Source organism: Felis catus, chromosome F1, assembly GCF_018350175.1.
Source record: "Felis catus isolate Fca126 chromosome F1, F.catus_Fca126_mat1.0, whole genome shotgun sequence".
NCBI classification, from domain to species: Eukaryota; Metazoa; Chordata; class Mammalia; order Carnivora; family Felidae; genus Felis; species Felis catus.
Genome location: NC_058384.1, coordinates 57,030,416 through 57,045,995, shown reverse-complemented (window position 1 = coordinate 57,045,995; position 15,580 = coordinate 57,030,416). Strand labels below are relative to the sequence as shown.

At 40.8% G+C, this 15,580-nt stretch overlaps 1 protein-coding gene across 1 annotated transcript in view; it reads right to left on the bottom strand.

Annotated features, from left to right (window-relative positions):
• The window catches only part of IARS2 (isoleucyl-tRNA synthetase 2, mitochondrial), a 65,898-nt gene extending 52,342 nt beyond the window's left edge, over positions 1-13,556 (bottom strand). Inside the window, exons 1-2 of the mRNA XM_045048890.1 lie at positions 13,163-13,556; positions 11,585-11,707 (exon numbers count right to left, since the gene is read on the bottom strand). Of these exons, the coding sequence (XP_044904825.1) occupies positions 11,585-11,707; positions 13,163-13,429 (390 nt within the window). The 5' untranslated portion in view covers positions 13,430-13,556. The remainder of the gene's footprint in view (positions 1-11,584; positions 11,708-13,162) is intronic.
• Positions 13,557-15,580: the final 2,024 nt, after the last annotated feature.

Below are 15,580 nucleotides of genomic sequence, written 5' to 3'. Positions count from 1 at the left end.
AACCGCTAAACCACGACTGAATGAGAAACTACTCCCTCTAAAAAGCAGGGTAGAAAACAAAGGCAGGGAAAAACATGAAAACCAGGGAACTGTGGGACTATCACAAAAGACCTAACACAGGTGTCACTCTGTCCTGAAAGGAGACTTTTTCAGCCAGAAATGGAAAACTACATGAAAAAATAATGGCCAGAAACTCCACACGTTGGTCAGAGACATAAACCTACGAATTCAAGAAACTAAATGATGTCCAACATGAAAAATCCAAAGAAATCCACACCGAGAGTCATCATATCACTAAACTTTTGAAAATGAAAATGTCTTTAAAAAAAAAAGAAAAGAAAGAAAATGAAAATGTCTTATAGGAAGTCAGAGAGCAGGGGCACCTGGCTGGCTCTGCTGGAAGAGCATGCGATTCTTGATGCCAGGGGTGTGAGTTCAGGCCCCACGGGAAGTGTAGAGATTATTTAAATAAATAAAACTTTTAAAAAAAGAGAAAAGGGGACACCTTACTTATATGCAAAAAATAATTTGAATTACAAGAGAATTTTCATCAGAAAATATGAAGATCAGAAGGAAGTTTTTCAAGTGCTAGGGGAAAAAAAGTCTATCTGAAATCGTAGACCCAGCAAAAATATACTTGAAGGACAAAAGGAAAATCAAGCCATTATCAGATAAGGGAAAGCAAAGATGACTGTCGACCAGCAGACCTACCCTAAGGAAAGGCTAAAGGAAATGCTCTATACACAGAGAGAAAACAATAAAGAAGGAACATGTAAATATCAAGAAGGAAGAAAGAACATAATAAACAAAATATGGGTAAATACACACTTTCTATTTACTCAGTATTCTATTTACTCAAATATTCTAACCAATGTTTCACAGTCGAAAGAATAACTATCAAACACTGTCTTGTGGGGACTGAAACGTGAGGGATGTGTAAAACAAGTTACAAATTCAGGAGGGTAAAGGGATGGAAAGGCATACTAAATAGTCCATGCACCAAAGAAGAATTCTCAAGAGAAATCGCAAAGCACAATGAATTGAATAAAAATGTAAACTAAGTACATGATAAAATTTGCAGAACACAAGCTACAGAAGTACTGACAGAAATTTACAGCAATAAAATACATGTGTTAGAAAAAGAGGAAAAGTCCAATCAATCATGTAAACTCTCACCTCAAGAAACTACAAACAGAACAAAGGAACCCAGAGCAAGCAGAAGCAAGACAATGCTAAAAGGCAGAAATTAGTGAAATTAAAAACAGAAAAACAAGAGAGAAAATTCAGTGAAACAGAGTTTGACCTCGGGTATGACAATGCAAAGAACCACAGGGACACGCTTGGCACTGAATCTGGGGGAGTAATTTTAAAACCCAACCTTTAAAGCTCCTAGAAATGGCCCTACAGGTATGCAACAGATGAAGCAACGTCTATACGAGAAAAAATTCTGTAAAAATTTGGTAAGAAAAGTGAGAGTCCGTGGCATCTGAACCAAGACCATTCCCTCCCTCCAGCCTGCCAGCTCAGCACAGCAGAGAATCCACTCTGGTCTACTGCTGCCGACAACACAGGGCTCCCTCTCCAGTCCCCACCCCCCCCCCCCCCCCACTCCCAGCTCCCGGGCTGCAGGGAGGTCTTCCCCAGAGAGGGCAAGCATTTCTGCCAGCACTTCTGACCCTGCCCCAGCTCCCTGCAGCTGAGGCTCTAAGTTCCAGGCAAGGGCAGTCGAGAGATGGGCCTCCCTCCCTCTACTTGGCCTCCACTCAGGGAACACGCTCTACTCTAGGTGAAAGTCCGCTGGGAAGACTGGGGCTCCAATCCCTCTTGTCTAGGCTCATAAGATGGTGGTTCTACAACAGGAAAGGCAGGTCAAGATCGCAGACTACTGATCTCCCACCAGTGCTCAGCTCCTAAAACGGGGGTGTCTCTCACAGAAAAGTATACAGTTGTCCCCACTCTTGGCTCCAGAGCCCTGGCCGGGAGAGTGTCCGTGAGGAGAGGAACAAGCAGTAAAAAAATGGCTCTTACTCTCTTCCCAGCAACAGAGCACAGAGAAATCCAGGCCTAAGGCGGCTGTCGAAACCAGTGGCGGCAGTGGGGAAAGGCAGTTGGAAGAAGGTTCATAGATTCAAGATGACACGGGCTAGTTTGCAGGAGAAAACCAGAAGACACAGCTGGGCGGGACCCTCCCGGGATGAGAACAAATGTCAAACACTGACTCCAGGACCTAATACTTCGAAGGATCCCCCAAATTTGATGGATTAGTCTATAGAACAGATTATGCCCCAGGGCACTTTTGAAAATAAGAGAGAAAACAGTAGGAAATCTTCAGAGTAAAATAGATGGGTTTTGTCAGGGAAAGAGGATGGGCGTCCTGCCAAAACCACAGCCAACCCAGGGTGACTGAGCATACCCAAAGCTGTGCCTCCCCGAGAAGCGACATCAGAGGCTTGATGCTGAAGAAAAATAGGAGAGGGTGGAAAGAGACCTCAAAAAAAAAAAAAAAAACCAAAAAAAACAAAAAACCAAAATCCATGCAGTCGCTACACATATAAACAAGAAAGTCATAATAAAAAGCCATGAGGGGGGAAGGTGTCCAAGAGGTAATTATTAAGATTACAATATATTATCTAAAATGCCCAGTTTCTAACAAAAAAAATCCCTGCAAGACACATAAATATTTCTCATCACCAGCATCCACTGCTGTGCACATGCACGAGGCTAACCTCTGCAGCTGTACAACTACGTGCAGACAATCAGGGATCCCGCAGCTGCTGGCCGACAGGCACGGAGCCAACCCTGACTCCCGTCACTGGCCTGCATGGCTTTGAGGGCCTGCAGCTAGCTCCCGTAGTCACACAAATGCATGCTGACAGCCAAGGCCCCCACAATTGCTTATGCGTCTGGGTTGGGCCTGATTCATTTCACTGACCTGCATGCCACCAGCCCCAGCGTCCATGACCACCCTCCATTACCGTGCATAGGCTGTGGCTAGCCACAGCAGTCACAGGAGTACAAACCAACAGCCGGGGTCCCTGAGCTGACTATCTGACCAACGGTGGCCCCGGACACTGCTCCTGGCTCTGACCCTCCCCATTGCCTGTGTCTGCGGCTGGCCCCTAACACCACATTGGCTCCCACGGCCAGGCATCAGGCCACCACATGATGCTCAGGCCACCACCACCTGCCCTGGTCCTTAGCCATTGGACCTGAAGGCACTGCTGAGGACCCCAGCAGCCCATACGCCCATGGTGGACCATTCACAGATCTCATCAACGATCACACCATTGTTGATGTCATGCTCCCAACTGCCTGAGTGGACAAGATACTACACCAGCCCCATCCCTAACCTAGAATTGCCAGGGGGAGGAAAAAAAGTCAATTGAAAATCCTAGATGCAGCAATCCCAGTTACACCCTGCACCACAGCACACTCCAGCATGCCCCCATCTATATGTGAGTTCTTTCCATAAAGTCTCGAAGAGGTGACTGCTTCTTCAAATGCATAGTCATCTACACAGGGCTGCAGGAATCATGAAGAATCAAAGAAACACGATACTGCCAAAGGAACAAAGTAAACTTCTAATAAAACACACACACACACACACACACACACACACACACACACACAGAAATTAAGATCCATAAAATGCCTGACAAACATTTCAAAATAACTGTCCTAAAGATGCTCCAAGAGCAACAAGAGATCAGACATATACAATTTAGCAAAATCAGAAAAGTAATATGAGAGTAAAATTAAAAGTTCAATCCAAAGATAAAAAACAATGATGAACCAACAATACATTTGGGGGCTGGAGAATACAGTGACTAAACTGAAGAATTCAATGGAGAGCTTCAACAGCCCACACGACCCATCAAAAGAAAAGAATCAGTGAAATCAAAGACAGATCATTTGAAATTATCCAGTCAAAGGTACAAAAGATACAAGAATGAAAAGGAATAAAGAAAGCCTACAGAACTAGTCTGAAACTACTTTTAAAAAAATATATGTTTTATGAGAATCCCAGAAGGAAAAGAGAGGGGGAAAAGAGTCAGAAAACTCAAAGAAACCATAGCTGAGAATTTCCTAAATCTGGGGAGATACATGGACATCCAAGTTCACTAAGCTCATACATTCCCAAACAAACGCAACCCAAAGAGATTTCTGAAAGACGCATTATAATAAAACTGTCAAAAATCAAAGACAAAGCAAGAACCTTGAGAGCTGCAAAGGAAAAAAGCTTGTCATTTTTAAGAGATTCCCCCACACCCTCCCATGAGGCTATCAGATTTCTCTATAGAACCCTTGCACACCCAGAGTGGAATGACGCATTCAAAATGCTGTAAATAAACTTCCAACCAAGAACACTTGATCCAGCAGAGCTGTCCTTGAGAAATGAAGGAGAGAAACCTTCCCAGACAAAGTCACCATCACTAGACCTGCCATATAAGTCAAAATTTCAGAAATTCTGAAAGGAGCTCTTCAAGCTGCAATAAAAGGATGCAATTTACTACCAGAGAGCACATGAAAATAATCAAGGTGAGTCTATAGTCAGATTCAACATACCCCAATAGTGTAATATGTTGGTGCGTTTATGGTGTAACTCTAACATAAAGACCAAAGGACAGAAGAATTGAAGATAACTACAGTGGGGAGCGCAGCTGGCTCAGTCAGTTAAAGCGTCTGACTCCTGATCTCGGCTTGGGTCATGATCTCACGGTTTGTGAATGTGAGGCCCGCATTGGGCTCTGTACTGATGGCACAGAGCCTGCTTGGGATTCTGTCTCTCCTTTTCTCTGCCCCTCTCCACTTCACATACACGTGGTCTCTCTTTCCCTCTCTCTCAAAATAAATAAATAAACTTATTGGTGGACATTGAATTTGCTTCCAGTTTAAAAAAAAAAAGATAACTATAGCAACAATAACTGGCTAGTATATACACTGTATAAAAAGATGTAAATTATGACATCAAAAACATAAAATGTGTTAGAGGCAGTAAAAGGATAGAGTTTTTGCATGTGACTGAGGTTAAGCTGCTATCAGCTTAGAGGACTGTTATATTTTATGTAAGCCTCATGGTAACCACAAAGTAAAAACCTTCAGGAAATGTATAAAAGAAAAAGAGAAGCAAATCAAAGCACACCACTATGAAAAAAATCATCAATTCACAAAGGAAGACAGAGAGGAACAAACAGAAAACAGTATATTGGGATAAGTCCTTGCCTACCGATGATTACTTTAAATGTACACGGATTATATCACCCATCAATAGATGTGGGGTGGCTGAATGGATGAGAAAACAAAACCCAACTGTGCTCCCTAGAAGAGACTCATGTGTAAGCTGTAAGGACACATGTAGGGATTAGGTGAAAGGATGGAAACAGATTCCACAAAAATGGAAACCCAAAGAGAAATATTAGACAAAACAGATTTTAAGCCAAAAACTGTAACAAGAGAGGTGGTCATCATCATGATAAAGGAGTCAGTTCACCAGGAGGATATGACAGTCTTAAAAACCTATGCATCCAACATCAGAGCACCTGAATACATTAACTACTAACAGATCTGAGGGGGAAAAAAAGACAAGAACACAATAATAGTAGAAGACTTCAATACCCCATTTTCAACAATGAATAGGTCAGTCATACAGACAGAACATCAGTAAAGACACATTGGACTTGAACTATACTTTAAATCAAATGGACCTAACAGATAAACACTGAACATTCCATCCAATAGCAGCAGAATACACATTCTTCTCAAGCACACAGAGCACCATCCAGAATGGACCATATATTAGGCCATAAAATAAGCCTTAACAATGTAGAAAGATTAAGATCACATCAAGTATCTTTTCATACCAAAATGGTATAAAGTTAGAAATCAATAATAGGAAAAAACTGGAAAATTCACAAATATGTGGAAAATAATCAACACGTTTCTGAAAAACCAATGGGTCAAATAAGAAATCAAAAAAGAAGTCAAAAATATATTGAAGCAAACAAATATGGAAACACAACATACCAAACAAACCTTAGGGAATGGAGCAAAAGCAGTTCTTAGAGGAAAGTTGATAGCAATAACTGGTTACCTTAAAAAGCAAGAAAGAAGGGGACTTGGGTGGCTCAGTTGGTTAAGTGTCCAACTCTTCATTTCGGCCCAGGTCATGATCTCCCAGTTCATTAGTTTGAGCCCTACATCTGGCTCTACGCTGACAGCACAGAGGCTGCTTGGGATTCTCTTTTTCCCTCTCTCTGACCCTCCCCACCTCAAAATAAATAAACTCAAAAAAAAAAAAAAAAAGCAAGAGGGGCGCCTGCGTGGCTCGGTTAAGCATCCGACTTCAGCTCAGGTCATCATCTCGCATTCGTGGGTTTAAGCCCCATGTCAGGCTCTGTGCAGACAGCACAGGGCCTAGAGCCTGCTTTGGATTCTGTGTCTCCCTCTCTCTCTGCCCCTCCCCTGCTCATGCTCTGTTCTCACTCTCTCAAAAATAAACATTAAAAAAAAATTTTTTTCTAAATAAAAAGGCAAGAAAGATCCCAGACTACTCAACTTTATAGCTCAAGGAAGTAGAAAAGAACTTAAGCCCAAAAGCAGAAGGAAGTAAAATGACAAAGATCAGAACAGAAATAAATGAAATAGAAAACAGGAAAACAACAGGAAAGATGAACAAAACTTAGTGTGGGGTTTTTTTTTGAAAAAATAAACAAAATTGACAAGTTGTTAGCTAGACTTACTGAGAAGAGAAAGAACTCAAATAAGTAAAATTATAAATGAAAAAGGAGATATTACAACTCATACATGAAAAAGACAAAGAACCGTAAGAGACTACTATTAACAATTATATGCCAAGAAATTGAATACCCCAGAAGAAATGGGTACATTCCTAGAAATATCCAGCCAACCAGGGCTGAATCATGAAAAAATAGAAAATCTCAAGAGACCAGTAACAAGTAAGGAGATGGAATCAGTAACTAAAAACCTCCCAACAAAGAAAAGCCCAAGACCATATGGCTCCACTTGTGAATTCTACCAAATATTTATAGAAGAATGAAAGCCAAACCTTTTCAAACTCATCCAAAAAAATGAGGCCAGCATTACCATGATACCAATGTCAGAGAAGGGCACTACAAAAAACTATAGTTCAAAATCCCTGATGAATACAGATGCAAAAGTTCTCAACAAAATGCTATCAAACCAAATTTAACAGTACTTTAAAAGGATGATACACCACGAGCAAATGAGATTTATCCCTGGGATTCAAAGATCAACATACACCCAAAAATGATACAATAAGTTAATTGATGGAAAGATAGAAATCATAGCATCATCTCAATAGAAGCAGAAAAAGCATGTGACCGAATTCAACATCCTTCCCTGATAAAAACTCTTGAAAAAGTGGGTACAGAAGGAACGTACCCCAACATAATAAAGACCAGTGGCACCTGGGCGGCTCAGTTGGTTAAGCGTCCAACTTCAGCTCAGGTCATGATCTTGCAGTTCATGAGTTCGAGCCCCATGTCAGGCTCTGTGCTGACAGCTCAGAGCTCGGAGCCTACTTTAGATTCTGTGTCTCCTTCTCTCTCCGCCCCTCCCCTGCTTACGTGTGCTCGCTCTCGCTCTCTCTCTCTCTCTCTCTTAAAAATAAAAACATTAAAAAAAAAACATATAAAGACCATATATGATAAGCCCACAGATACCATCATATTCAACAGTGAGAAGTTGAAAGCTTTTCCTCTAAGATCACAAATAATACAAGGGTGCCCTCTCTCACCACTCCTATTCAATGTAGTATTGAAGGTCTTGCCAGAGAAAATAGGCAAAAAGAAAAAAGAAAAAGAAATAAAAGGCGTCATCCAAGCCAAAGGAAGCAGTAAAACCTATCTGTTTGTAGATGACATGATCTTATACACAGAAAATCCTAAACACTCAATCAGAAGCTATTAGAATAAACAAATTCATTAAAGTTTCAGGACACAAAATCAACATACAGAAAGGAGTAATATTTCTATACACTAACAATGAATTGTTAAAAAAAAAAAGAACAAAAAAAGGAAAACAATCCCATCCCATTTATAATAGTGTCATAAAAACCACAACGAATAAATTTAACCAAGGGGCTGAAAGATCTGTACATACACTGAAAACATTTTAACAATAAAATGTCCATACTACCCAAAGCCACCTAAAGACTCAATGCAATCCCTGTCAAAATTCCAGTGAAGTTTTTACAGAAATAGAAAAACAATCCTAACATTTGTAATAAATTACAAAACACTCCAAATAGCCAAAGCAAATGTGAGAAAGAACAAAGCCGGAAGCATCACACTTCCTGACTTCAAACTATATTATAAAGCTATGGTAATCAAAACAGTATGGTATTGGCATAAAAACAAAACAAAAACCTAGATCGATTGAACAGAATTAAGAACCTAGAAATAAATCCTTGTCAATTAATATCTGACAAGAGAAACAAGAAAACTCAATGGGGATAAATGGTGCTGGGAAAATTGTATATTCACATGCAGAAGAATGAAAATGGGTCTCTATCTTATACCACTCACAAAACTTAACTGAAATGGATTAAGAACTTAATTATAAGATAGAAGAAAACATATGAAAAAGCTCCTTTACTTAGCAATGATTTTTGTTACACAAACAATAAATGCAAAAATTTAAAAAAATGCGACTGTCACCAAGCTAAAAAGCTTATTCCTCACTTGAAAAACAAACAAACAAAAAAGAAACAATCAACAAAATGAAAAGCCAACCTAAGGAATAGGAGAAACTATTTGGGGATCATCTATCTGATAAGGGTTTAAGATCCAAAATATAAGAAACTCATGCAAATCAAAGGCAAAACAATCAAAACAACAACAAAAAAATCTGATTTAAAAATGGACAAAAGACCCAAACGTTTTTCCAAAGAGGAGATACAAATGACAAACAAGTACATTGAAAGTCGCTGCAAGTATCTAATCATCTGGAATATCAAAACCACAATGAGGTATCACTTCAGCCTTGTTAGGATGGCTGTTATCAAAAAGATAAACGATAACAAGTGTTGGTGAGGGTGTGGAGAAATGGGAACCCCTGTGCACTGATGGTTCAAATGTAAATTAGTGCAGCTGCTATGGAAACAAGTATGGAGGTTCCTCAATACATTGCAAATAGAACTGGCATATGATCCAGAAAAGATCCAGCAATTCCACTTAGTGGGTATATATCCAAAGGAAACAAAATCACTATCTGGAAGAGAGATCTGCGCATCTGGGTTCACTGTAGCATTGTTTACAACAGTCAAGACATGGAAACAACCTAAGTGCCCATCAATGGATGAATGGATAAGAAGTTGTGGTGGACATATATAATGGAATACTATCTAGCCATGAAAAAGAAGGAAATCATGCTATTTGCAACATGGATGGACCTTGCGGGCATTATTCTAAGCGAAATAAGTTAGAGAAAGACAAATACGGATGATCTCACTTATATATGCAATCTTAAGAAAACTGAAGTCATAAAATGTTTCTAATTTTGATGAAGTCTAATTTATCATTTTTCCTTTTTTAAATCATTTTTTTAAATAAAACAGAGAAAAGATTGATAGTTGCCAGAGGCAGGGGTTGGGTGGGGGGAAATGAATGAAGGTGGTCAATATATACAAACTTCCAGTTATAAGATTAATAAATTCTGTGGATATAACGTAGGGAATGGTGACTATAGTTAACAATACTGTAGTGTATATTTCAAAGTTGTTAAGATAGTCAGTGGTAAAAGTTCTCATCACAAGAAAATCAAAATTTGTAACCGTGTGACAAGATGCATGTTAACTAACTGTGGTATTCATTCAGCAATACATACATACATCAAACCATTATGTTGTACACCTTAAACTAATATAATGTTACACGTCTCTTACACCTCAATAAAATGGTGGGGAGGGGGGTTAAAATTAGTTCTCTCAAAAAACTGCATACTGTTTACTATCCACCTCGCACAATTGACCTGAGAGTGCCTGCTAGTACTCTCAAAACTCAGCTTACCTTCTCTGATACTGCAGTCAAAAAATTATCCTAAAACCTATATGGAAAGGCAAAGGAGCTGAAATTAACACAATTTTGAAAAACAGTAAAATGGGAACATAGAGACTACCCAATTTGAAGACTTATCCTATAGCTAGAGTCACCAAAACTGTGGTATTACCAGGACAGACAAATAGATTAATGGAACAAAATAGAGAATCTAAAAATGGAGAATCATTTGCCAAACCGATTTTTTGACAGTGGTACAAAAGCAACTCATTAGGGAAAAGAGTGCCAAGAAACGGTGATAGACATCAATAGGGAAAAAAACAACCCTCAGTATAAGTCTCACGTCTTATATAAAAGTTAATGCAAAATGTATCACGGACTTAAATGTAGAATGTAAAAGTTTTAGAAAAAATATGGGAGAAAATCTTCAGGATGGAAGGCCTGGGAAACAGTTCTTAGACATGACACTACAAGCATGATTCATAAAAGGAAAAACTGATAAACTGAACTTCATCAACATTAATAACTTCTAGGGGGCACCTGGCTGGCTCATTCAGAACAACATGTGACTCTTGATCTCCGGGGTCATGAGTTCAAGCCCCACATTCGGGGTAGAGATTACTCAGAAAAAATTAAGAACACTTACTCTTCAATATACCTTGAAAAGACAAGCTACAGACTGGAAGAAATAGTTGCAAACCACATATCTGACAAGGTTTAATACCTAGGCTATACACATAAAGAACTCTCAAAACACAACAGTAAGATAAATAAACAGTCCAAGTAGAAAATGGACATGATCAAGGTGCCGGCAGACTCAGTCTGGTGAGGGCTGCTTTCTGGTTCACAGACCAGTATCATTTTGCCGTACCCTCACAGGGCTAAGAGAGACAAGGAAGCTCTCTGAGGTTTTTTTTTTTTTTTTTGGTAAGGGCACGAATCTCACTGATAAGGGCTCTACCCTCAAGATTTAGTTATCTCCCTAAGGCCCCACCTCCAAGTACCATCACCTTAAAGATTATTAGGTTCCAACATATAAATAGCGGGAGGAGAACAAGTATTCCATCTACAGCAACTATCTAACATTTATATATTTTATTTCTTTGTGTTATGATGTCTTTTTAATTAGAGCATAAGCTCTGTAAAGACAAGATTCATCTTTATTTTGTTCACTGCTATTACCTGAGTCTAGAAAAATGCCTGGCACATAGTAGGTGCTGAATAATTATTTACTGAATAAAATATCTACTAATCTAAAATAACAATAAGCTCAATGCAAATACCAGGATGTTATTTTCCATACAGCACTAAAACTAAAACTATTAAGACAATTTAGTTTTATGGAAACTAATTTGACAATAAATTTCATATAATAAAAAATTAAAAAAACAAAACAAAACATGTTCTTCACCAAAAAAAAAAAAAAAAAGACAATTTAGTTTTATGCATTAACGCAAATTTACTTGTCATAAAAGCAAAATACACTTTGTAAAGTGTACTTACATAAAGGTTTTTCCCTCAGGTCTTATAACTTAAATTACAATTACCTTATTTAAAGCGTGTCCAACATGTGGGTCACCATTTGCATAAGGAGGTCCATCATGAAGACAAAATTCTGTCTTTACTTTTCTTTCTCTTTGCCATGAATAAAGTTCTGAAAATCCACATTTCTGTTTAAAAAGAACCATAATATCTGAACATCACCCAAATACATACTCCTGCATCTTACCGTAAGTAACAGCCAGCATTTGCTTATTTCTTATCCCATGCCAATGTATTCAACTCTAAAACCCGATGGTGAAGTTTCTAAAATGCACATCTGAGTCCTCATCTTTTAAAACTTTTTAATAGTTTCCCTATAGGCTTCACATTGAGGTCTGAGCTCTTTATACTGTAAACAGGGCCCTGTTGAGGAGCACCAAATTCTGGCCAGTGTCTCGGCACTCTTCACCCTTCACTCCTCAGTCCAGCCATGCTGAAGGGCCTGTACACTACCCACCCCCCCACACCCACACACTCTTATCCTTGCTCTCCTTTGGCCTCCATACCTGCTACTGTCAACATCCCAACAACACTCACTGCAGCCCTACCCCCCTTCTCTCACCTACTGTGTACCCTTGGCCCAGTCATTTTGCCCTTATGGGCATCCGTGTTCCCTCTTTTGAAAAAACGTTAACAATAACCAATTCACAGAGCTGGTGTGAAAACTACACGAGAAAACATCTGAAATTGTCACAGTTCCTGGCATAACAACAGTATTGAATAAGACACTTTAAAAAAGTAGGTGGCAGGGCAGCTGGGTGGCTCAGTCGGTTAAGCATCAGACCCCTGGGGGTCTTGGCTCAGGTCATGATCTCATGGTTTGTGAGATCAAGCCCCACATGGGGCTCTGTGCTGACAGTGCTGAGCCTGCTTGGGATTCTCTCTCTCTCTCTCTCAAAATAAATAAATAAACTTTAAAAAAAAAAAGTAGATGGCCAAAACAGGTTTATGAGTCTGGAAGTCTGATAACTGCCATAAAAATATCTAGGCTAAGCAAATTTACTTAACCTATATATGCTAAATATGGAGAATTTTTAAAACTCTGGAAGTACAGAAACTGAGAAGTGAATTTTCTCTTAGAAAACTCAGTCTAACACAGGAGAAAGGTGCACAGTTTAGGAAGGGGACTCTGAGGAAGTTAAGTACAGCTACTCCGTTCTGCAAACAAGTCAGAGTTCCAACTAGGCGCCTAATGACACCACAAAAGTAAGCTTCAACTTTCCCACATAATCGAAAATTTTATTTACAAGCGTCCATGTTAATTTACTTTTCACAAACCACTGGAAAAGTGTCCAAATTCGACTTGTTTTTGCCTAAAAAATGGCACTTATATTCAGCGCTGCTATGCGAGCATCCCTCTTTAATATTCTGCTCTGGAACCTGCTACAACTGAGGGATTCACCTAGAGGTTTTCCAGCAAGAAACCCTGTTGGGAGACCCACTCGTCCGGTCACAACGTCGCCGCCCAAAGGAGTCTAGAACCCGCGGCCCTACCTGCCGGGGTGTGTGGGTCACCCGGAGCGGCTGCCGGCGAGGGCCCAGCTCCCCTCCGCCCCCAGGCCGGCCCGGGCCTCCCTGCCCACCTGCTGGATCTCCAGCTCCGTGTCGGGCTGCTGGCGGCCCAGCAGCTTCATGGGGAAGCTGGTCTGCGGCAGCAGCACTGTGTCCCGATATCTGCCATTACTCGAGTTCTGCAGCTGGTTACTGGCCCCGGTGACTGACCGCACCAAAAGCCTCCTCGTCGTCCCTCGCCATCCCGGGTGACAACGAAGATGGGGCGGCACCCACAGATTTCGGGCCGTGGCCAGAGCCGCCGCCCCCGGCCCGCGCGGGTGCAGCCCCCAACGCATGGCGGGCTAACCCCGACCTCCCCGTGAGCGCCAGATCCTCCGCGGGAGGATCCCGCCCGGGGTCTGGAAAACACGGACCCCTGGGAACCTCCACGAGCTCTACCGGAGTGCGCACGCGCGCGGGGCACGGAAGAGGCCGGGAGCAGGTCCCTCCCGGAGGCGGAGAGAATCAAGCCATCTCGGGTCTTGGCGGCAACCCCGGCGGGGGGCGGGGCTAACTCTGAGGGGCGGGGCAAGGTGTGGCGTGCATGAAGGGGCTCAGATTTCAATCACACTGCCCTGTTTAGATATTTTTTATTTAACGCAGTATAACCAAGATATTATCACCTCAACATGTAATTAATATAAAATTATCCAGAAGATATTACATTCTTTATCTTCATACTGAATCTTCAAAATTGGGTATGTATTTTACACATATAGCATATCTCAGCTTGGGCTAGTGATTTGCCAAGCGCTCAACAACCATAGGGAGCTAATGGCTACTTTAGTGGGCAACGCCTCCTTAGCTGAGTGCAAAGTTCGGGACCAATATTATAAACCAACCTAATTATGTTACTTTCAGGTCCTCTATTATCCCTGTTATGTCCCACTCCCACTCCTACAGAATAGTAGCGTGTAGGACTTCAGCTCTGGTTTCGGACAGAAACCCACTTTTTTCTTAATGTTTATTTTTTTAGAGAGAAAGAGAGATAGCGAGCAGGGGAGGAGCAGAGAGAGAATGGGACAGAGGATCCAGAGCAGGCTCTGCACTGACAGCAGAGAGCCGATACTGGGCCAGAACCCACGAACCATCAGATCATGACCTGAGCCCAAGTTGGACGCTCAACTGACTGAGCCACCCAGGTGCCCCAGAAACCCACTATTCTACCGCGTTTTTGTAAAGTTTGTGTTAGGTCACTTCACTTTTGCGCGCGCACGCGCGCGCGCGCGCACACACACACACACACACACACACACACACACACACAAAGGGGGGGTAATAGCATGCATCTGCTACATTAGTACCTGTTTTCACTAACCGAAAGAAAACTGAAAAGGATTTTCGCTCTTAGGAAAACAAGTGAAAATAGCATCAAGTATTTGTTTTGCAGCAAGCATACACCCAAGCAACCAGAGTGGCCCCCGACCAAGCTCCTGCCCTGGGAACTACACACAGCGGCTAACCCTTTGAACTGTGTGTATGAGCATCTGTGCTCTATCTCCCTTTATTCTGTGCATCTGTTAGCAACATGTGTCCTAAGGTATCAGAAAAGCTTAAGAAAGGTTATCTTTGGGTGACTTGGAATGCTAAAGAAAATTTTCCATATAAATTAAAGGTAATTGTTTCTTTGCTTTACTCCATTTAGGCTTATGAAAGGTTTCATAGGAACACTCTACTTTCAGAGGGAAACCTGTATTTGGTTGTCCAGGTCATAGTAGTTCACAATTGTTACGTTTTCATTGTAAAGTATATCTCTTCCTATTCATAAGACACGACATCTAGAAGATTTGGCTTAAATAAGTAAAAAGACTGATTTTCTACAAAAAGAAAAAGAAAATTTTATATGGAAAAACATGCCACAAAGTAAGAAGGCAAGGGGCAAATAGTGAGCATTCCGTGTCAGCTTTTCGCCTTTTGTCGTGCTTTTTGAAAGTTTGTGTTAGGCCACTTCAATTTCACACACACACACACACACACACACACACACACACACAGTGAAAACAGCATTCTTTACCTACATTAGTACTTGTTTTCACTAACCTAAACAGGTTAGCTCCTTACCTCTATTAACTCATTTAATCATTAAACCCTATAAAGTGAAGAGATCACATGCCAAAACAACCCTATGAGGTGAGGTAGGTACTATGGTTATTGCCACTTTACAGTTAAGGAAACTGAGGCACATAGTGTTAAGTAACTTGCCCAAGACCATAGAACTAAGAAGTGAGAGATGGGATTTAAATTCGGGCAATTGGGTTCTAGTGGCCATGTGGATAATCATTATACTATATTGCCTCCCCTACACTGTACTGTGGGACAAAACATTTGCAAACACATTTTAAAAATTAATATCCATAATGTATAAGGACCTGCTACAAATCAAGAAAATAAATATCAACAGCCAAATAGAAAAAAAGGTCATAAGAATAGGCATTCACAGAGAAATG